Source organism: Aethalodelphis obliquidens, unplaced genomic scaffold, assembly GCF_003676395.1.
Source record: "Aethalodelphis obliquidens isolate GAN/ISIS:26980383/991018 unplaced genomic scaffold, ASM367639v1 scaffold12, whole genome shotgun sequence".
Taxonomy (NCBI): Eukaryota; Metazoa; Chordata; class Mammalia; order Artiodactyla; family Delphinidae; genus Aethalodelphis; species Aethalodelphis obliquidens.
In genome coordinates, this window is record NW_020837956.1 from 14796092 (window position 1) to 14819964 (window position 23873).

Below are 23873 nucleotides of genomic sequence, written 5' to 3' on the forward strand. Positions count from 1 at the left end.
GTGGGATTGCTGGGTCGTATGGTGGGGGTGTGACTTTCCCTTTTTTCCCTGAAAACCTGGGACTGTAACCGCGACTCTTCACCACCTGCCCTAGGGAGGCGGCATGCCTCCAGCTGTGCTCCCCTTGCTCGGGCCACTGGCTCTGGTCTGCGAGCCCAGGTCTAGCTAGACAGTACCTGCCACTGACGAGCTGCTTGTGTGCATGTGTTGCGGTTTTTGTCTTGGCTTTGTATTGTGAGGACTGGGTGGAAAAGAAGCTGGGGTTCAGACTAAAGGGTGACTCTGTACTCTGAGAAAATGAGGAGGGGAGTGTAACACTCAGAGGAGTTCACGTGCATGGGAAGGTGAGGATGGAGGGCTATTTAAAATGCTGTTTCCCACCCATTCTGGAAATCCATACCCAGTTAGTGATTTCTCTTCCTTGGGGACCAGTAGAACATTTTGCCCAGGAAGAGGGTATTGCTCAAGGGAGAACTCTCCTCCCCCTTTCCTGGTGGGACTTTCTCCTTATTGTTTTTAATGCCAGTGACTATGGCTTAGCTGCCTACATATACCACCTTAATTTCAGTGCAAAGGTAAGAAGTGAAAGAAGGTAGAAAAGTGGCCTCATTTGGCCTGGAAAAGATGGGATGGATGCCGTATAGGCTACTTAAGCTTCTTTCTTACCATTGTGTAATTACGCCACCACAGCTTGCTCCCACCCCGGCCCTCAAGAGCTGTGCCAAAGGCTAGTAGTGTAGCTCTGGCTGCCACTGTGCTGACCCTAGATGGGAAGAAAATTGTGTGCAGACACTTGGATCCTTCTTTGACTTCACTGGGGAGCCGTTTGCTGTGTTATAAGCCTCGTACAGGGCTAACGTTATGGGTTTATATCTCTACGTGGTACCCTAAGAGACATGGCCTTTTGGTATCTCATTTCTGGGCAGTTCTAATCAATGTGTCTTGAGAAAACGTTTCATTGTTGGGTGTAGCCTTTTATACCTTAGAAAAAAATTGCTACTATAGATCCTTGCATTAATGTTTAGTTCTAATGGTGTTTTTTATATACATATAAAATGTATATACATAAAATGTGTATAAATATATATACATCTTGTGTAAACATATACAAAATATTCATTTCTATTTAAAATTTTTTGTTTTGTTTTGTTCCTCTAGTTCTGTGTCCTACATAGGGCAGCATAACTTCAGGAACAGCTTTATCGTCTGTGGACAGCAAACTAAATTGCTTATAGCATCATTCTGAAAGCTGGCTACCATTACCTTCCTGCTATTGGAAACTCAGGACACCTGAACTTGGGTTTGTGCTTCAGTATTACTATAGTGATCATGCCTTCTCTAATGCTTTATATTATGAACCGAGGGAACTACGGCACTATTTTGAATTCTAGAGATGTTTTGTTAAATACTAACAATTATGAACTCTTTTCCAGCTTTATAGAGTAAGGGGGAGTGATGTGAATTGTGCATGTACAGTTATATTTTTCATGCCTGTTCGAGTTTTTAAGGCTTTCTGGATCTAAACTGCACTCACTCAAGAACTAGATCAAAGCACTGAGAGATTTATACTCGTTATTTTTCAGTGCTGGCAAGAACCAACACTGATTTTTTTTGTAAGAGAACTGTCAGTGTAAATATTACCTACCAGTATTGTCCAGAGAGACTAAGACTTAAAAATTGGGGTGTTCTTGGAAGAAGGGAAACCAGAATATGCGTTGTCTTGGCTTAATACTTAGTCAATATCGAAACAGCTGGAGACGACTGATTTTAGAGGTTGCTGCGTTTCACCGTTGTTCATATTTTAACCATTAAGATGCCACTTACTTTCAGAATCTTGTATTAACTTTAGAGGTTTCATTGCTTCATTTCACTTGTCTGTGAAGAAGTGTCCTTTAAAAGGAGTTTGTATCCTTTAAGGTGCTTAAGAAACTGTATGCTACAGCATTGCCCATTTCCTGTTACTGTTATATTTTATTCATGCCTACGTGTTTTCCTAAAGTAGTAATTCTAGAAACAGCTACTCATGGATCCATCACTAGTCATGAAAAACGTTTGCCGGTTCCAATCAAGTCAATGTCATTTAATAAATGTTGGGGGAAAAAAAGGTAATATATACTTGAGAGCTTTATTTTTGAGTTTTTGGTTTTTTGGTTTTTTTCTTCCCTTAATAGTGCTGGATTCCTCCCCTCACTGTTCACACATTGTCCATCATTACAGTGTGTGAGCTGGTGAAATCTTGATTAGCCTCATGATGCTAAGGAGGGGAGAGAGGGACTTTTTTCAGATCGTGCTAAGCTGCTGTGGAATGATGGAAGTCCTGTTCTTTTTCTGGGTCCGTGAGACATTCCTAACAGCCACGGCAGCTTCTTCCCATTGACAACATGAGTGTAAGTAGAGTCTCTATAGGACCTGCTGTTGGGGGGCTTTTAAAATTCCACTTAAACATCTGTGAGCATACAGAGCTACCCGGCTCAGTAAACGGGACACCAGGACTGCAACGGCAGTAGCTCAGTTTGGAGTTGATGCCAGCGTGGCACTTAAGCCGTTCTCTAGGAGTACGTGGAACTTGAGATGGTTCCTTGTTTTATTAATGTCTTATTTGATAGCGAATATGTGGAACTAATTTGTCCCTTGCCCTTGAATTGATGAAGATGCATACTAATACAATAATATTAATAATTTAATCTGAATTTGTAAAAATTGTCTTATACTGAAGAAATACCACTTTGGAGGGCATCCGAAAGAGTCAAAAGAGATTTTTTTTGAAGCGACTCAACAGTGCTCTGTTTATAGTTCATTCTTAAGTTGATGCATCTGAAATGTATGAAAAATATGCTATTTTTTCCTATCAACTCAAAGTCCCCTTTTAATGAGGTTTCCTCTATTTTGCTTGGTAACCTCTTTCTTCAGCATTAGTAAAATCCTAGGGTTTCCCACTACAGCCTTTCTCCTACACATGATGAATGAGTTTGACACTAATGATGAGATGGGCGTGTTTCTGATCTGTGACTGACAACAGGTAGGTTTTAAGCTTCTCTCACAGCAGCATCCCTGTGCTGTACACTTGATTGCTGGGGGGGGCGGGGGGGACACCCTTTTTTTTTTTTTTTAAACAAGGATTCCTTGGGAAAGGCCTGCCTTCTGAGAGAAGCACTGGGGCTGCTTGTGACGCCGGAACTGACAGCCTTAAAGTAAAAGGACGAGTCATCTTTCTCATCTCAGACACAGAATCTTTTTGAAAGTGACGCTGTGTGATTTAGAGTCAAAGTGTTTATTTGCTGCCAAGAATCAAGTTGCAGGTAATCCTTTTACAGCCTTGTTTTTTGAAGAAAACAAAACAAACTGTAGAACTATAGTGCACTCCAAGTGCCATATATCTATTTTATTCTTCAGGAAATTATATTTTTCTTTTACAGAGCACAACAGGAACCAAAGTAAGAGTAATAGATATAGCACTCAGGATAAATCAAATCTTTAAAATAATAAAAAAAATTTACACCTTGTCCTATATCCTGTTAGTATTTTCATAATATGGCCATGATTGAAAAACAAAAAGCAAGCATTTACAATTTTTTGATAGACTTTTTATGCCAGGAATGGATTAATTGTCAACAAAAATTTATACTAATCAGGCTGATGTAGGTCTATTTTGGTAACATATCATTAACAAATTTATTTTGGAGATAAAAATATTGCCCCTTGATAATAAATCTTTTTTTCTTTGATGCAAACAGCTAGAACACCTTTTTCTTTTCTTTTTTTTTGATATTCTAAGACAAAAGAAATGGTTAATCTTCAGATTAATAAATTAGGTCATTATAATAATAAATTAATTTTTTTTTAAAGTTCAGCAACCTCTGTCCAAGTATTTACAACAATACTTGAAAGTTCCTTTACAAAACAGAACACATTTTCTTTTCACATTAAGCATACTGGGTATCTGTGTCTTTCACAACAAGCATTTTAAAAAGAAAAATCAATGCAACAAATGGGTAATTAGTATAAAAGTGCTAAGAGCTGTTTGAAAAGTTAACACTATAGTATACAGTCAGTTATATCTGAGGCAAACTACAACAAACTTCCAGCTTATTATGGACAATATTCCAGTAGTTGTTTCAAACAGTTGTTTGAAAAGAAAAAAAAAAAAAATCCAGGAGCTGATTAGTGATGCAGAGACCAGTGAGCAAATTGAAAACCAAAAGCAAATCCAAATGAGGAAGATTTTAATAAAGGAATACCTTCTCCATAGCAGGTATGATGCTGACTGCTCAAGGCGTGTGCATACACACACAAACACACATACACCCAACACTCACACGTTTCTCTTCCCAATTAAACTGCAAGTAGATTGAGACTTTGTGTTAATCAAAAATTTAAGTGATCAAAAGCACTGATATGGAATGCCTGTTTGTTTTTTGTTCTGGTTAAAATCTCATAAAAATACATTCAACAGGAAAACATAAATTGTATGTGTATAAATATATATGCATATATATTATATACACACGCACACAAATACTTTTGTTTTTCTGAAGCATAAGATAGTTACATAAATATTCCTATAATTGCTAAAGTTTAAAGAGGCATAATTTTTTTTTGAGCTTCAACAAAGGTGCTTGAATAATATACAATTAAAATGAAGTAGTTTCTATTTTGTAGAATCAGTATATAATAAGGAAAAAAAGATCCCCAAACAGTTTTTTTTAAAAAAGTTTCTTCTTAAGCTAGAGCTTCAACGAAAACTATGAACAACCGACAGAACAGAAGAAAGCAACAACAAACAAGGAAGTATAGCCCCTGGGAATGCCTGGTGTCCTTCCCCCTCTTCTCCTTCCTGCCACGCTGCTGTCAGAAAAGCTCCAGTGCTCACGTCAAGAAACGACTCGGGTTTTATTCATTTGCTGACTCTGCTAGGAACTGGCTGATTGACTGACTTGGAAGAAAAAGAAAGCAGCAAAAAGTATAACTGTATATATCCTTAATCACCCGCTTTAGAGAAACGTTGCTACCCCATTTCTCTTGCTTCCTCACCACCTACTGCAGCTGTGACTGTATATAAAAGAAGCATGTGGCTTTAGGCCTGGGTTGGCTATCAAAAGGGTCTGATGTGCTCGTCTGGTAGTCTAAGGTGGTTATGGCAGCTAGATCGCAAGGCCTTTTTGTTTTCCTGCTCACTCAGGCCTGAGCTTTGTCAGGCCTGAGCTTTGCAGCAACCAGTGCAAGTCTTCCGAGCAACAGGAAAAAAATATCCTCTGGGCCACTGGACTGGATTTCTCCACAAGCCAAGCTGACCTATTTGTCTTCCCAACACCACCCTCCCACCCATTCGCCCCAACCAAACTCACTGTCCCCGTCCCCAAGTATCTCTACAGCTATATTACAAGCAAATATACCTTAGCAACTTTCAAACCTTTGGTTCTAAGACAACACTTGGTCAGTTATCTTGAGGAAGAGTGGGAATGCTTGTTCTGCACACTGCTGTCGACAGAGCCCAGCCCAGGAAGTCCTCAGCGCTGTACATCAAGTCACAATCCAAAACAATCCACTAAGCAAGTGCACGAATTCTAGTTAAAGAGCAGATTGAGTCGTTTTTCTGTCTTTCAAAACCTCATCCACACTGCCTCTCTTCACACCGTTTGGTAGAAATTGTCTGCCTGTAGGTGGTTCTGTTTTTGCATGCTGTAGAAGCCACTGAATCTGGCGTCTGGTTCTGCGATTCTCAGCATTCTCTGGGAACCGTCCACCTGGACTCGGGTTCCTTTCTTGCAGTCCACAGATACCAGCTGATTATTTAAAGAAGAAGGCTATTTAATGGGAGGAGGAAAAAGAACCACAAAGAATTAACTGCTTTACATATCTCAAACCAACAGATATTTAGTACCTCATTCAAGTGAGAAAACAGCATCACAGCACATGGATGGGCAGACTGCGTGGGTTCACATCATGCTCTGGTGCCAACTATACTTTTTTTGTGGCTGCGCTGCATGGCATGTGGTACCTTAGCTCCCCAACCAGGGATCCAGCCTGTGCCCCCTGCAGTGGAAGTGTGGAGCCTTAACCACTGGACCACCAGGGAAGTGCTGCCAACTATACTCTTATGAGGAATACTGACAAACTGTGTAGGGGTGAAATGTCAATAAATTATGTCAAACGGAGGGGATGAAGGAACTGAGAAAATACGGAAGTGACATAATTATTTTCAAATCCTTGAAGTACAGACTAGTGCTTAAGAGGGTTGAAAGATGAGTGGAAGGTACCAGATAGACAGATTTTAAGATAAACGGACCATTTCTTATCAGGCTGTAAAATCAGCATCCCAGGTTGGGCCAGTCTGCCTGTATCCAGCCATACACACTATGATATGAGCAGCTCTCTCCCCAGCTTTGCAGGTAGGGACTGTGTCTTGTGCAGCCCTGTATCCTGACCCAGCATGCGCCCAGCACAGAGGCAATTTACATATTTGTTGTAAGAAAATCAGTGAAAGTAGTATCTGTATGGTAAATGGGCTGTTTTCAATTCTTGAGGTTGTATATCTTTTTTCTTTAGTAAAAACCAAACTGCAAAAAGTAGTTAGTGTTCAAAGGAATTATGATTTTTTCCCTTCATGAAAATGAATTATTTCCTGCTTTTTAAAATAGGCAGATTGAGGCCCTTTGCATTTGTATTGACAACAAACACATATTCTTTCCCCTGCAATATGAAATCTGACCCCCTCCACCTTGTCTGGTATTATTTCACACAATCCCTTCATCGTTTGCTACCTTTCCCCTTTCTGCCTGCCTTTGACACATCTCCCTGTCCTTTGGACTTTGTACATTGTCATGATCTTTTAGCTCTCCTCTTGCCCTCTTCTGTGTGTTATCTCCCTAACCTTGTGATTTTTTTTCTTCCTTTCCCAATTCTAAGTTGATAGATGATTGAGAAATACCAAGTGACCAAGTTTTAATTTCTAATATAAACGACAATCACTTAGGAATCAATCCAGGGGTATCTGCTTATTTGAAAACTTAAAAGTAAATCCAGGAAATTGGATCTGTGAAAGGTCAGGATTCATTAACTGATGGATGACGGAGACTTGATCCAGCCATCTAGCCCAGGGCAAATACTATGTATCTTGATCACCACAGCTTAATGTGCATTTGAAGCTATGAGGAGCAAAGTAAACATTTCACTGGCTAATAGAGAAGATATCAAGCAACTAAGGAAATCTAAGCGTACAACCTTTCCTAGTTTGATCGTTTAAGAGGCTGAAACTTTGTCAGTACAATACCTTAGTTGGTGTTCGATACCAGCAAAGCAGTGGTATCCACTGTTTCTTCTGATTGATGAACAGGAATGCTATTATAATAGAGAGGCCTATTATTATGGGAACCACAACTGAGGCAATGGAGTCCAGCGAAGAATCTTCTCCTGAGTGCAGCCTGTTATTATCTCTGTAATCTACCTGGAGAGGACCCATGTCTAGAAGAAAAAAAATTACAAGCATTTATTACCTAAACCAGAATTTTTTTTTTTTTTTTTGCAGTATGCGGGCCTCTCACTGTTGTGGCCTCTCCTGTTGCGGAGCACAGGCTCCGGACGTGCAGGCTCAGCGGCCATGGCCCACGGGCCCAGCCGCCCCGTGGCCTGTGGGATCCTCCCGGACCGGGGCACGAACCCGTGTCCCGTGCATCGGCAGGCAGACTCTCAACCACTGCGCCACCAGGGAAGCCCTAAACCAGAATTTTTAAGGATTATTTTAATTACATTGCAAATAGAGACCAGCAACGTGGTTTTATTGCTTCCTAGCACTTTAAGGCTAAAACATGATTAAAGTCTAATGTGGATCCAAAGAGCTCTTATGAGAGAGCAGAGCTCTTAGGAATGGATGTAAAAAAGAAAATATTAGGGTGAGAAGTTTTAGTAATTGGGCAGGATGCTGCTGATTCTAGCTAATAAAGAAAATAAGAAAATTCTTACGCAGACTTTAAAGAAAAAGTGACTAGGGCTTCCCTGGTGGTGCAGTGGTTAAGAACCTGCCTGCCAATGCAGGGAACACGGGTTCAAGCCCTGGTGCGGGAAGATCCCACATGCCGTGGAGCAACTAAGGCTGTGCGCCACAACTACTGAGCCTGTGCTCCAGAGCCCGCAAGCCACAACTGCTGAGCCCGTGTGCCACAACCACTGAAGCCTGCGCACCTAGAGCCTGTGCTCCACAAGAAGAGAAGCCACCGCAATGAGGAGCCCGCGCACTGCAACTAAGAGTAGCCCCCGCTCGCCACAACTAGAGAAAGCCCGCGCACAGCAACAAAGGTCCAATGCAACCAAAAATAAATAATAAATTAATTAAAAACCTTTTTTTTTAAAAGTGACTAAAATTAGACTACTGAAAATATTTTAATTAATGTTAACCTTTATGGTCTTCTAAGATTTTGAAGCAGAAACATCAGCTTAGCTCCCTGTTTACTAACAAATAGGAGACTAGGACAAAGTATATGCTTCTACTTAGTAGTGTAATAGATAAGACTAATTAGTAGTGTACTCGTAAAAACCAAGCCAGAATCAAGAGCCTTGTCTTTTGGTTAATATTCTGGTTTACTGAGCTCTAAGCTAAAATGCCGTACTTTTCATAAACTTGTTGAAAACTCACTGGACCTATTGGATCATTTTCCTGCCTTGGTACAAGGGATGTTTAATTTTGCTCTTATAAATGGTGGTCTTTTTGTTCCTTTAAATCATCATTCTTGCAATGAACACTGCAGACAGAGACAACAAATTTAAATAGATAGCAATCAGGAGCACTCTCTGAAGATTTCCTTATTTTTCTTTTGTTTCAAATAAACCACTGCAGTCAGGATGTCTTTAAATGCATCAAAGACCAGGTTAGTGAAAGATGCAGAACACATGCAATCAAAAGGACCTGCTTTTAAATTGTTTTGGAAACTCAGCTCATGAAGTAGTACAGCTTTGTGATGTTAATACTGTCTATAGTTTAAAACTCAGATTTTTATTAATATCCTATGTGTATATGGGGGGACGAGAAGAAGAGACCCTTCCTAGTCATTTTAGAGAGGCAGATGGTAATACTTTATAGGAAGGGGGAAAAAAAAGGGAACATATTTATCAGCATCAAGAAAAATGCCAAAGGGGGGAGTTCCCTGGTGGTCCAGTAGTTAGGACTCCGTCCGCACTTTCACTGCTGAGGGTGCGGGTTTCATCCCTGGCCAGGGAACTAAGATCCCAGAAGCCGTGCGGTGTGGCCAAAAAGAAGAGTAGTTTCTAATGCCAAAGGTAAAAGTAACATTTTTTTTTTTTTTTTTGCGGTACGTGGGCCTCTCACTGTTGTGGCCTCTCCCGTTGTGGAGCACAGGCTCCGGACACGTGCAGGCTCAGCGGCCATGGCTCACGGGCCCAGCAGCTCCACCACATGTGGGATCTTCCCGGACCGGGGCACAAACCCGTGTCCCCTGCATTGGCAGGCGGACTCTCAACCACTGCGCCACCAGGGAAGCCCAAAAAGTAACATTTTATTGATGAATTCAGGTTTTAAAAACACAATGAATAAAAGAATGAATTTTCACCTTCCCACATTCCAAATGATACTGGAAGTGTTTTTAGGAATATATGTCATATAAGAAGATTAAAACGTAAATTAAGGAAAATCTTGAGGAAAGGAAAATGAAGCTTCAGTTGAGGTCTGTTACAAAATTTAGTCCTTAAATTCTGTTTCGATGCAAAAAGCAGGCCGTAAAATTAGCTTTAAGCTTCCTAGCAGCCAAAGCAAAAATGGAAATAAGCATCATCAATAAGATTCACAGTGTCTTTAAGATTAAAACAAATCAGTTGCTTAGGAGAATCATAAATTTTCTTGCTACTGATATATGAAGAAATTTCTCCTCAGGGTCTTTATAAAAGAAATATTATGTCATACAGAGTCCTCAACGTAACATAATAAATATGGCTATGCTTATGACTAAAGCTCAGCATCCAGATGAGTATGTGGCAAAGAGCAGGCACTAATATTTGTTGACTGAATGACTGTAAACATAATGCTGAAGCACCATTCAGTCAGCAGTTATATAAGGAGCCAACACTTGGGTCCAGGAATCTGGTGCTCTGGTCATCTGGCTTGATCCAAGCATAACACTTACAGTATCTAGAGTAACAGACCATTAATCTCTCAAGCAATGAATACTGCTTCTTCCAAAAGAAATATAAAAACAGTCTAACAGTGATTTTGAAAATGTCCTTGGAGTAGACAGGAGGCAGTACTGAGTCATGACTAAGAGCAAGCTTATACTCTTTTGATCAAGAGGACTACTTTTAGAGAGAAGGCAAGATTGATTAGGGTATATTTAGGTATACCCTAAATACCTCTAACAGAAAATAACAAATTTATTCAAACAATAATACTTTCTCCAGGTGCCCTCACCACCCTATTCACAGCTATCTGTGCCTTAACCCAAAATGATATCAAAAAAATCATTGCTTTTTCCACCTCCAGCCAACTTGGCCTAATAATAGTGACACTAGGCCTCAATCAACCACACCTAGCATTCCTGCACATTTGTACACATGCTTTTTTCAAAGCCATGCTATTCCTATGTTCCGGCTCTATCATCCATAATTTAAATAATGAACAAGACATTCGAAAGATAGGAGGGTTATACAAAATCCTTCCCTTTACCACAACTGCCCTAATCATCGGCTGCTTTGCACTAACAGGAATACCATTTCTCACAGGATTCTATTCTAAAGACCTCATCATTGAAGCCGCCACTTCGTCTTATACCAACGCCTGAGCCCTATTACTAACACTAATCGCCACCTCCATAACAGCTATTTATAGCACTCGCATCATTTTCTTTACTCTACTAGGACAACCTCGCTTCCCTCCCCTCATAAACATTAATGAAACTAACCCCATACTGATTAACCCCATTAAACGCCTATTAATCGGAAGCATCTTTGCCGGATTCATCCTCTCCAACAGCATACCCCCAATAAACATCCCTCTAATGACTATACCTCTATATCTAAAACTAACAGCCCTCATAGTAACAATTCTAGGCTTTATTCTCGCATTCGAAATTAATACCCACTCAAAAAACCTAAAATATCCCTACTCATCAGACTCTACTAAATTTTCTACCCTATTAGGTTACTTGCCTACAATCATACATCGCTTACCTCCCCATCTAGTTCTAACAATAAGCCAGAAATTCGCAACCTCCTTATTAGACCTAACCTGAACAGAAACAATTCTACCAAAAACAACAGCTCTCATTCAACTAAAAGCCTCTACACTAACTTCAAACCAAAAAGGACTTATCAAACTCTACTTCCTATCTTTCCTCATCACTATAACCCTCAGCATACTACTATTTAATTACCCCGAGTAATCTCTATAATAACCACTACGCCAATAAACAGAGACCACCCAGTAACAATAACCAACCAAGTGCCATAACTATACAACGCAGCAATCCCTACAGCTTCCTCACTAAAAAACCCAGAATCCCCTGTATCATAAATAACTCAATCCCCCAACCCATTAAACTCAAATACAATATTCACTTTCCCACCCTCTAAAACATACAATACCACTAATAACTCTAACACTAGACCTAAAAGAAATCCCCCAAGTACAACTTTATTAGAAACCCAAACCTCAGGATACTGCTCAGTAGCCATAGCCGTTGTATAACCAAACACAACTAACATTCCTCCTAAATAAATTAAAAATACTATTAAACCTAAAAATGAACCCCCAAAACTAAAAACAATTCCACATCCCATAACACCACCCACAATCAACCCTAAACCACCATAAATTGGTGAAGGTTTTGAAGAAACCCCTACAAGACTAATTACAAAAATAGTGCTCATAATAAAAACAATATATATTGCCATTATTCTCACATGGACTCCAACCATGACCAATGACATGAAAAATCATCGTTGTAATTCAACTACAAGAACCCTAATGACCAACATCCGAAAAACACACCCACTAATAAAAATCCTCAATGATGCATTCATCGACCTACCCACTCCATCTAACATCTCCTCATGATGGAATTTTGGTTCCTTACTAGGCCTCTGCCTAATCATACAAATCCTAACAGGTTTATTTCTAGCAATACATTACACGCCAGACACCTCAACTGCTTTTTCATCAGTCGCACACATCTGTCGAGACGTCAACTATGGCTGATTCATCCGCTATTTACATGCAAACGGGGCCTCCATATTCTTCGTCTGCCTTTACGCCCACATCGGACGCGGCCTATACTATGGCTCTTATATATTCCAAGAAACATGAAATATTGGTGTACTCCTACTACTAACAGTCATAGCCACTGCATTCGTAGGCTATGTCTTACCCTGAGGACAGATATCATTCTGAGGCGCAACCGTCATCACCAATCTCCTATCAGCAATCCCTTACATCGGCACTACCTTAGTAGAATGAATCTGAGGCGGATTTTCCGTAGACAAAGCAACACTAACACGTTTTTTCGCTTTCCACTTTATCCTCCCATTCATCATCACAGCATTAACAGCTGTTCACCTGCTATTCCTACACGAGACAGGATCCAATAACCCCACAGGAATCTCATCCAACATAGATATAATCCCATTCCACCCTTATTACACAATTAAAGACATCCTGGGCGCTTTACTCTTAATCCTAGCCCTACTAGCACTAACCCTATTCACCCCTGACCTACTAGGAGACCCTGATAACTATACTCCAGCAAATCCATTAAGCACCCCTGCACACATCAAACCAGAATGATACTTCCTATTCGCATATGCAATCCTACGATCAATTCCTAATAAACTTGGGGGAGTACTAGCACTACTACTTTCCATCCTTATCCTAATCTTTATCCCAATACTTCAAACATCTAAACAACGAAGCATAATATTCCGACCCTTTAGCCAACTCTTATTTTGAACTCTAATCGCAGACCTCTTAACCTTAACATGAATTGGGGGCCAACCTGTAGAACATCCGTACATCATTGTAGGTCAATTAGCATCTATTCTATATTTCCTCCTGATCTTAGTGCTAATACCAGCAGTCAGCCTTATTGAAAATAAACTCTTAAAATGAAGAGTCTTTGTAGTATAACAAAACACCCCGGTCTTGTAAACCGGAAAAGGAGAACCCCATTCCTCCCTAAGACTCAAGGAAGAGACATTAAACCTCACCACCAACATCCAAAGCTGGAATTCTACATAAACTATTCCTTGAAAAAAGCTTATTGTACAATTACCACAACATCACAGTGCTACGTCAGTATTAAAAGTAATTTGTTTTAAAAACATTTTACTGTGCACATCACATACACATATACATATGCATACCAATATTTAGTCTCTCCTTGTAAATATTCATATATACATGCTATGTATTATTGTGCATTCATTTATTTTCCATACGGTAAGTTAAAGCTCGTATTAATTATCATTAATTTTACATAATATGTATGCTCTTACATATTATATATCCTCTAACAATTTTATTTCCATTATATCCTATGGTCGCTCCATTAGATCACGAGCTTAATCACCATGCCGCGTGAAACCAGCAACCCGCTTGGCAGGGATCCCCCTTCTCGCACCGGGCCCATACCTCGTGGGGGTAGCTAACAGTGATCTTTATAAGACATCTGGTTCTTACTTCAGGACCATTTCAACTTAAAATCGCCCACTCGTTCCTCTTAAATAAGACATCTCGATGGACTTATGACTAATCAGCCCATGCCTAACATAACTGAGGTTTCATACATTTGGTATCTTTTATTTTTTGGGGGGGGCCTGCACCGACTCAGCTATGGCCTTAGAAAGGCCCTGTCACAGTCAGATAAATTGTAGCTGGGCCTGTGTGTATTTTTGATTGGACTAGCACAACCAACAGGTGTTATTTAATTAATGGTTACAGGACATAGTACTCTATTATTCCCCCCCGGGCTCAAAAAACCCTATCTCATAGGGGTTTAAACCCCCCTTCCCCCTTACAAAACTGATCGTCTGCTTTAATATTCGCCACCCCCCTACAGTGCTTCGTCCCTAGATCTACGCGCACTTTTTTTTAATAAATCAATACTAAATCTGACACAAGCCCCATAATGAAATTATACAAATAATTTGCTACTCCACAAGTTAATGTAGCTTAAAATTTTATAAAGCAAGACACTGAAAATGTCTAGATGGGCATTATTGCCCCATCAACACAAAGGTTTGGTCCTGGCCTTTCTATTAGTTCTTAGCAGACTTACACATGCAAGCATCCGCATCCCAGTGAGAATGCCCTCCAAATCATTAAAGACTAAAAGGAGCGGGCATCAAGCACACTACACTAGTAGCTCATAACGCCTTGCTTAGCCACACCCCCACGGGATACAGCAGTGACAAGAATTAGGCTATGAACGAAAGTTTGACCTAGCCATGCTAATTAGGGTTGGTAAATTTCGTGCCAGCCACCGCGGTCATACGATTGACCCAAATTAATAGACACCCGGCGTAAAGAGTGTCAAGGAACGATATAAAAATAAAGTCAAACCTTAATTAAGCTGTAAAAAGCCATAATTAAAATTAAGTTAAACTACGAAAGTAACTTTACCATAAACTGAGTACACGACAACTAAGACCCAAACTGGGATTAGATACCCCACTATGCTTAGTCGTAAACTTAAATAGTCCTAAAACAAGACTATTCGCCAGAGTACTATCGGCAACAGCCCAAAACTCAAAGGACTTGGCGGTGCTTCATATCCTTCTAGAGGAGCCTGTTCTGTAAACGATAAACCGCGATTAACCTCACCAATCCTTGCTACTTCAGTCTATATACCGCCATCTTCAGCAAACCCTAAAAAAGGAACGAAAGTAAGCACAACTATTGCACGTAAAAACGTTAGGTCAAGGTGTAACCTATGGATTGGGAAGAAATGGGCTACATTTTCTATAATAAGAACATCCCTTAAACTTAGACGGAAGTTTTTATGAAACCTAAAAACTAAAGGAGGATTTAGCAGTAAATTAAGAATAGAATGCTTAATTGAATAAGGCCATGAAGCACGCCCACACCGCCCGTCACCCTCCTCAAGTGCCATAGCAAAGCCCCAGATCGCTAACCCATGCTAAGCAAGCGTACAAGAGGAGACAAGTCGTAACAAGGTAAGCATACCGGAAGGTGTGCTTGGATAAACGAGATGTAGCTTAAACAAAGCATCTAGTTTACACCTAGAAGATTCCACAACTCGTGTACATCTTGAACTATATCTAGCCCATACCCCTCCTCATCACTACTACTATAAGCCAATCAAATAAAACATTTACCATACATCTAAAGTATAGGAGATAGAAATTTAATTATCAATGGCGCTATAGAGAAAGTACCGTAAGGGAAAGATGAAAGAATTATTAAAAGTAGAAAAAAGCAAAGTTTACCCCTTGTACCTTTTGCATAATGATTTAACTAGTAATAATTTAGCAAAGAGACCTTAAGTTAAATTACCCGAAACCAGACGAGTTACTTATGAGCAGTAACTAGAACAAACTCATCTATGTGGCAAAATAGTGAGAAGACTTGTAGGTAGAGGTGAAAAGCCTAACGAGCCTGGTGATAGCTGGTTGTCCAAGAAAGGAATTTCAGTTCAACATTAAACAATACTAAAAACCATATTAAGTTTCAACGTATGTTTAACTGTTAGTCTAAAAAGGTACAGCTTTTTAGAAATGGATACAACCTTTACTAGAGAGTAACATAAAACTTAAACCATAGTTGGCCTAAAAGCAGCCACCAATTAAGAAAGCGTTCAAGCTCAACAACAAAAACAAGTTTTAATTTCAACAATAAATAAAATAACTCCTAGCCTGACTATTGGACTAATCTATTCAACTATAGAAGAAATACTGTTAATATGAGTAACAAGAAAAATTTTCTCCTTGCACAAGCTTATATCAGTAACTGATAATATACTGATAGTTAACAGCTAATAAATATAACCCAACACTAAACTATTTATTAACCATACTGTTAATCCAACACAGGTGTGCACTAAGGAAAGATTAAAAAGAGTAAAAGGAACTCGGCAAACACAAACCCCGCCTGTTTACCAAAAACATCACCTCTAGCATAACTAGTATTAGAGGCACTGCCTGCCCAGTGACAATCGTTAAACGGCCGCGGTATCTTGACCGTGCAAAGGTAGCATAATCACTTGTTCTCTAAATAAGGACTTGTATGAATGGCCACACGAGGGTTTTACTGTCTCTTACTCTTAATCAGTGAAATTGACCTCCCCGTGAAGAGGCGGGGATAACACAATAAGACGAGAAGACCCTATGGAGCTTTAATTAATCAACTCAAAAAGCATAAAATAATACCACCAAGGGATAACAAAGCTTTATATGAGCTGACAATTTCGGTTGGGGTGACCTCGGAGTATAAAAAACCCTCCGAGTGATTAAAACTTAGGCCTACCAGCCAAAGTATAGTATCACTTATTCATCCAAAATTTTGATCAACGGAACAAGTTACCCTAGGGATAACAGCGCAATCCTATTCTAGAGTCCATATCGACAATAGGGTTTACGACCTCGATGTTGGATCAGGACATCCTAATGGTGCAGCAGCTATTAAGGGTTCGTTTGTTCAACGATTAAAGTCCTACGTGATCTGAGTTCAGACGGGAGTAATCCAGGTCGGTTTCTATCTATTACGCATTTCTCCCAGTACGAAAGGACAAGAGAAATAAGGCCAACTTTAAAAAAGCGCCTTCAAACAATTAGTGACCCAGTCTCAACCTAATAATCTAGCGCAAATATACCCTGCCCAAGATCAGGGCATTGTTGAAGTGGCAGAGTACGGCAATTGCATAAAACTTAAGCTTTTATACTCAGAGGTTCAAATCCTCTCTTCAACAAATGTTTATAATTAACATTTTAACACTCATTCTTCCCATTCTTTTAGCTGTAGCATTTCTAACACTAGTAGAACGCAAAATCCTAGGCTACATACAATTCCGAAAAGGACCAAATATCGTAGGCCCATATGGCCTACTACAACCCTTCGCCGATGCAATCAAACTATTCACTAAAGAACCCTTACGACCAGCCACATCTTCCACCACCATATTTATAATTGCACCCGTACTTGCACTAACCTTAGCTCTCACAATATGAGCTCCCCTACCCATACCACACCCACTCATCAACATAAATCTAGGAGTACTCTTCATACTAGCAATATCAAGCCTAGCTGTCTACTCTATCCTATGATCCGGATGAGCTTCCAATTCAAAATACGCTCTAATCGGAGCCCTACGAGCAGTAGCACAAACAATCTCATACGAAGTAACATTAGCTATTATTCTATTATCTGTACTTCTAATAAACGGCTCCTTCACTCTATCTACACTAAACACTACACAAGAAAAACTATGACTACTCTTCCCCTCATGACCACTAGCTATAATATGATTTATCTCCACCTTAGCAGAAACTAACCAAGCCCCTTTCGACCTTACAGAAGGAGAATCAGAACTCGTATCTGGCTTTAACGTAGAATATGCTGCTGGTCCTTTCGCCCTATTCTTTCTAGCAGAATATGCCAACATTATCATAATAAATATATTCACAACTATCTTATTTCTAGGAGCATTCCACGATCCCTACACACCAGAATTATGCACAACAAACCTAATCGTCAAATCACTACTACTAACAATATCCTTCCTATGAATCCGAGCATCCTACCCCCGATTCCGATATGACCAGCTAATACACCTCCTCTGAAAAAACTTCCTCCCACTAACACTAGCTCTCTGCATATGACACATCTCATTACCCATCATAACAGCAGGCATCCCACCCCAAACATAAAATAAGAAATATGTCTGACAAAAGAATTACTTTGATAGAGTAAATAATAGAGGTTTAAGTCCTCTTATTTCTAGAATAATAGGAATCGAACCTACCCTTAAGAATTCAAAATTCTTCGTGCTACCACACTACACCATAATCTATAGTAAGGTCAGCTAAATAAGCTACCGGGCCCATACCCCGGAAATGTTGGTTCATATCCTTCCCATACTAATTAACCCATTCGTCTCTATCACCCTACTAACAACCCTCGTCCTAAGCACAACAATTGTCACCATTAGCTCCCATTGATTGTTCGCCTGAATCGGACTAGAAATAAATATAATAGCCATCATTCCTATCATAATGAAAAAACCCAACCCCCGAGCCACAGAAGCCTCAGCCAAATACTTTCTAACACAAGCCACAGCGTCCTCATTACTCATACTAGCAATTATTATTAACCTAATTCACTCCAGCCAATGAACTATCATAAAATTATTCGACCCAACAGCATCTATTCTAATAACAATAGCTCTAGCCATTAAACTAGGACTATCCCCTTTCCACTTCTGAGTACCAGAAGTTACACAAGGCATTCCCCTAAGCACAGGACTAATTCTACTTACGTGACAAAAACTCGCACCTATCTCAATCCTTTACCAAATTTCACCATCAATCAACCTACACCTAATAATTACCATATCCTTCCTATCAATTCTAATCGGAGGTTGAGGTGGACTAAACCAAACACAACTCCGAAAAATTATAGCCTACTCATCAATCGCTCATATAGGATGAATAACCGCTATTTTACTGTACAATCCAGCCCTCACCATACTAAATCTATTAATTTACATTGTAATAACCTTCACTATATTTATATTACTCATCCAAAACTCCACTACCACTACACTACTATTATCCCAAACATGAAACACAATACCCGTTATAGCAACTTTTACTATACTCACCCTACTCTCCATAGGAGGACTTCCTCCACTCACAGGCTTTATACCTAAATGAATAATTATTCAAGAACTAACAAAAAACGACACTCTCATCCTACCCACCCTCATAGCCATCACAGCTCTACTCAACCTATACTTCTACATACGCCTTACCTACTCCACAGCATTAACCCTATTCCCCTCCACCAATAACATAAAAATAAAATGACAATTCTACCCCACAAAACAAATAACCCTTCTACCAACAGCAATCGTTCTATCCACAATACTTCTACCGCTCACACCAACACTCTTTGTCCTACTATAGGGGTTTAGGTTAAACAAGACCAAGAGCCTTCAAAGCCCTAAGCAAGTATAATTTTACTTAACCCCTGCCCAATAAGGATTGCAGGACTATATCTTACATCAATTGAATGCAAATCAAACACTTTAATTAAGCTAAATCCTCACTAGGTTGGAGGGATACATCTCCCACGAACTTTTAGTTAACAGCTAAATACCCTAACAGCTGAGAGGCAGAATAACATCTCTATTACACACGACTAAAAGGACAGCAAGGGGAAAAAAAAAAACAACACGTGGACTAATAAGCCTGATGAGTGGAAAAATCAACACAGTAATAAACTGAACTCCTCATGGAGTGAAAACTACCTGGAAGAAGAGGGTAACCTAATGCATAAATGCTTAATACAGAATCCACAGGAACAAGTGAGTAATTTATTATTACTCTGCTTACAAAGTTTATTCTCACACCTGCATTTGAGAGATGGCTTAGAAATTCCAGATACCAAGCTCTTATGACCAGGGACATATTTCTCTCCATCGTCATTAAGCCTCTGAGCATGTGGGACCAGAAAAAAGGCATTTTACCCAGTTACCTGCAGACTTATTTCATCATCCTGGGTTGTTAAATATGTTACAGCCAAGCAGGTCTTTCTTGGAGTGGTTAGTTGAACTTACCTGGGCACGTATTTTAAAAGGTTACCCAAAAGAAGTTTTGAAAATTAGGGAAAAAAAAAAAAAAAAGTAAACCATACACAAGACTAGACAGATCTTAGCTGACTTCGGCACTTACCTCTGGGGATATGGATAATGTCATTTTCACTAGGTGTGGGCCACAGGGGAACCTCCAGGTCAGTCTCTCCACGATGATTTGTCTTCTCAATGGGTATATTAGTTGGTTCTGGGACATACATTTCTAAAAGAAGGGGACATTTTTCATAAGATGACGGGAGGCTCCTTACTGTTGACTTGTCTCCTCAATCCAAATGGACGGTGCATGCAATACAACACAACGTGTCCTGGGACATGAAAGATCCAGTTTCCACCTTGACATCATTAATGCTACAGTTCCTAGCTTTGTAGGGGTGGGAAACATGTCCTATAACGATTTAAAAAGATGGGAGAAGATTACTCCTCCACCTGGGTCAGAAGCTCTGCTTTTTCATGACAAACGCTGTTGGCTCTACAGATTCGTGCAAGCTGATGGTCACTGGCTGAAATGAAAGGATTTCTTTTACTTTCCATCTAATAAATTATACTTTAATAACTTGCTCTTTAATAAATGAGTGTTGAATCATTTATATGAAATATGTCACAGGAAGTGAAAAAGTTACAGCATCTTCCATTCTTTATTCATTTCCCCTCCACTCCCTTCCCCTCAATGGGAATGGATGTTGGCAGACCTCACGAGGTGCTGCCCAATTTAAGTCTTAAATATCTACTGTGTTATTCCTGGAACCATGTAGACTGGAAACTGATCTTGAGCAAACATATTAATATTATCTAACTCGATCATATAGACACTTTGGTCAACAAGATACTACAACAAAACAAAACCGAGAAGAATGATATTCATTAATCTCCAATATCAGGATTTTTCTTTTTTTTGAAGCCAAGTTCTAAAGGGACCAGTGAGAAAATCCAAAGCTTTCCGTGGTTCCTACATAAATATTTGTATAGCCCTACTTCATCTGGCTAACAATAATTAGCCAACTTTTAAAAGAAATAATTCTTAAGAACCTCTGTTTTCAAAATATAACAATAGAAGTCAGCCTCAATCATGTACTTCTTGGCCAGGGCCTGCCATATTATTAACTGATTTTTATAATAGGGTTACCCAACACTGGTAATACGAAATACTCACTAATATTCAGCCTAATTTAGTCCAAAATAAAATACATGAAATACGTTACATAAGTTAAAAGAAAATCCTCTCTGCTCACAGTGATCACGTTCTATCCCAAAGTTACCAGCCTTTCAAGAAGTGAACTTTAAAAAGGATAAATCTGAGAGAAGGGAATAGTGATAGAGAATAGAGTACGTGCTCATCTTCCACTGTGAGCTAACCGAGCATCTGCCAGGGAAATAAATGCTAAGACGTTAAGAAATTGCCCAAGATTATGCACCCAGGAACCAGCAGAGCTGGGCTTCCAATCCAGTTCTGTGATTCCAAAGCCCAGGTCTTCCTATTGCCCCCAAGAATAAAGTCACTTTGGCTTTTGCTTTTCTTACTTAAATTCTAAGACCTCAAACACGGCAAGAAGTAGACACTCTTAGAGTTTTGAAAGGTTCAACAGGTCTCTAAAAACTCTAGAATTAAAAAGAGAAGTTACTGAAAACATTTTCATCCACAGAAGCAGGGGTCTGAGTATAAACTAGTGATTCCAAACTTTTCTATCATCTGAATCACCTGAGGAGCTTATAAAATGTGCTGATGCTCACAGGTCCTGATTCAATAAGCCTGGGCTGGGTGGGTCTGGGGTGTGTGTGTGTGTGTGTAGGGATGGTGTTCAGCTCGCCCACTGAGACATCTCGATATGTGATACGAATTTCCTGGAGGAATTCGGGAAGAAAACCCCCTTGACATTTACATGACATCTTTCAGTGCCGTGGCACCCTGAGCCCCTGCCCTGTCTGGTCCAGTGCACAGCCTGGAGCTTTCCTATCCCAACAGGGGCTGACCTGCCACTGCCTTCTGAGGCCTCGGGAGAAAAGGCTAACGAGATCCATGCCAAAAACCCGTGAATGTCAGCAGCTAAGCAGCAAAGACCTCCTCTGCGGAGACTCCCAGGGCTGGGGTCAATTCAGTTCAGCTCAGGGTCTTTCCTGAGTGACAGCAGCAGGCAAGCAGTGTTGAAATTCTTGTGCCTCATACCTGCCTACAGGTAGATTTCAGTGAAACCCTACAAACAACACAGACTTGACAGTGTGAGTTCTCTTCCCACAGGTGCTTAGAAAGGCCCTCCTTGGCAACAGAGGGGAAAGTTGGAAGGATCTACCTAGGATGCAGGAGGATGTCTTACTTAGTGATTGCTGATCACCATTGTTCAGCAAATATTTTCCAAGTATTTCCTATTTCCTATGTGGCAGGCACTGGCCTAAGCTGGGGGGATACAGTTGTGAGCAAGACCAGTCCTGCCCTCACGGGCCCCTCATGATGAGTTACTTCTCACCGTCTGGCAGCTCATGGCCTGTCCTCTGGACCAGTTTGCTCCACTAAACTCAGTTCCGCTCTGATTAAAATCTACCCACGCCTCCTTCTTTATCATAAAATACTCAAAGCTCCAGTTCAGAGCCCTCAAGTCTAAGGGGAGAGGGTCATTTCCCTTTGATGTGAACTTAAGAGGGAAGCCACCTCTGAGCAGCTTTGTCAAAAAGGATAAAACTTTCAGCAAAAAAACTGCTTGAAGAAACAAAAAAGAATTGTGGGTGCTGCTGTGTTTCCATGCCTAGGCCCAGGCCTGCCATGGCCAAAGACTGCATTCAATCCCAACTCTAAAATAGAACCCTTCCGGCATTTACTACAAGAGTCCTTTATAAAGCTGCTGGCATTGTGGATGACAGGGCCAGGGGAGTGACACAAATCTTTACCTGGCCAGGTGGCATAGATCACGTGCACATGGTCAGAATTAAAGAATTACAACTGAGGTCAGATTTGACCTGAACTTCAGAGGAACCTAAGACAACCTACTGGGGATGTACTTTACAGTCAGAGGCACCCGGCCCATTGTAAGAGCCACCCTCCTTAAAATGTCCTTTTCTGGATATGGGGCAGGGTGCTTGGGGCTTACAAGGGGAGGACACCATCTTCTGGGAGATGGAACCGTAAGTCACCTTAGGACTGGGGACTCCTGGGTCTTCTGCTAACTAGGTGCATGGCTTTGGATAATTCACTTAGCTTTTCTCACCCTGTTTTCTATCAAATGGGACAAGTACTAACCAGCAAATCAGTTCACAGGTCTGGTACTCGTATCCAAAGATGGCAGAGGGGGAAAGTGCTTTGTAAGGGTGAGGCTGTTCAGAACGTTAGCTGATGTGCGTAGGGGACAAAGCCAAGTAGCTTGAGCTTTCCAGGTGAGAATTGGCAACGTGAAACTTCAGAGGGCCCAGGAGAAAAATGGGACAGGAATCCAGGCTTCCTGGCGGGCCACACTTAATCAAATGTAAGGTGGCAGAGCTCACCTGACTGCAAAATTTGCTGAGATAAGATGGAGAAATGATTCATGAATAATACATCAGAAGCAGAAGGGGGACTTAACAGAAATTCAATTCCAATCCAACAGTAAATGCTGACTGAGAAGTCACTGGAGAAATCTCTAGTTATGAGCAGGATGTTAGTGAAACCTGCACTCTTTCCTCTATTAAACTCGCAACCGAGGAGAGTGGCTCTTTCCCTCTATTCCTGCCGCCATCACCTGAATTTGGGTCCTAATCATCACACATCTGGGACGTCTACAGCTGTCCTGGCTTCTGGTCTCTGGTCTCTCCCTGCTTCTGGTCTCTGGTCTCTGGTCTCTCCCTGCTTCAGTCCTCCTACAGATCACTGTGTGGCTCCCCAAAGCACCTCCATGATCTTGCGTTTCATCTGCTCAAAAATGAGCCACGGGGCTTCCCTGGTGGCGCAGTGGTTGAGAGTCCGTCTGCCGATGCAGGGGATATGGGTTCGTGCCCCGTTCCGGGAGGATCCCACATGCCGCGGAGCGGCTGGGCCCGTGAGCCATGGCCGCTGAGCCTGCACGTCCAGAGCCTGTGCTCCACAACTGG

At 40.6% G+C, this 23873-nt stretch overlaps 2 protein-coding genes across 12 annotated transcripts in view; one reads left to right on the top strand and one right to left on the bottom strand.

Annotated features, from left to right (window-relative positions):
- The window catches only part of FEZ2 (fasciculation and elongation protein zeta 2), a 94581-nt gene that overhangs the window by 41054 nt on the left and 29654 nt on the right, over nucleotides 1-23873 (top strand). For 2 of the 7 annotated variants that reach the window (XM_027113405.1, XM_027113406.1), the window contains 2 exons: nucleotides 1159-3299; nucleotides 4729-4940. In XM_027113405.1, coding sequence (XP_026969206.1) covers nucleotides 1159-1175 — 17 coding nt within the window. In that variant the 3' untranslated portion in view covers nucleotides 1176-3299; nucleotides 4729-4940. Of the gene's footprint in view, nucleotides 1-1158; nucleotides 3300-4724; nucleotides 4961-23873 lie in introns of those variants that run through there. The other 5 variants (XM_027113403.1, XM_027113400.1, XM_027113402.1 and 2 more) reach the window with 5 other exon arrangements.
- CRIM1 (cysteine rich transmembrane BMP regulator 1) overlaps nucleotides 3346-23873 on the bottom strand; it is a 217198-nt gene continuing 196670 nt past the window's right edge. For all 5 annotated transcript variants that reach the window (XM_027113394.1, XM_027113395.1, XM_027113398.1 and 2 more), the window contains 3 exons: nucleotides 19903-20025; nucleotides 7271-7461; nucleotides 3346-5804 (listed from right to left, as the gene is read on the bottom strand). In XM_027113394.1, the coding sequence (XP_026969195.1) occupies nucleotides 5628-5804; nucleotides 7271-7461; nucleotides 19903-20025 (491 nt within the window). In that variant the 3' untranslated portion in view covers nucleotides 3346-5627. The remainder of the gene's footprint in view (nucleotides 5805-7270; nucleotides 7462-19902; nucleotides 20026-23873) is intronic.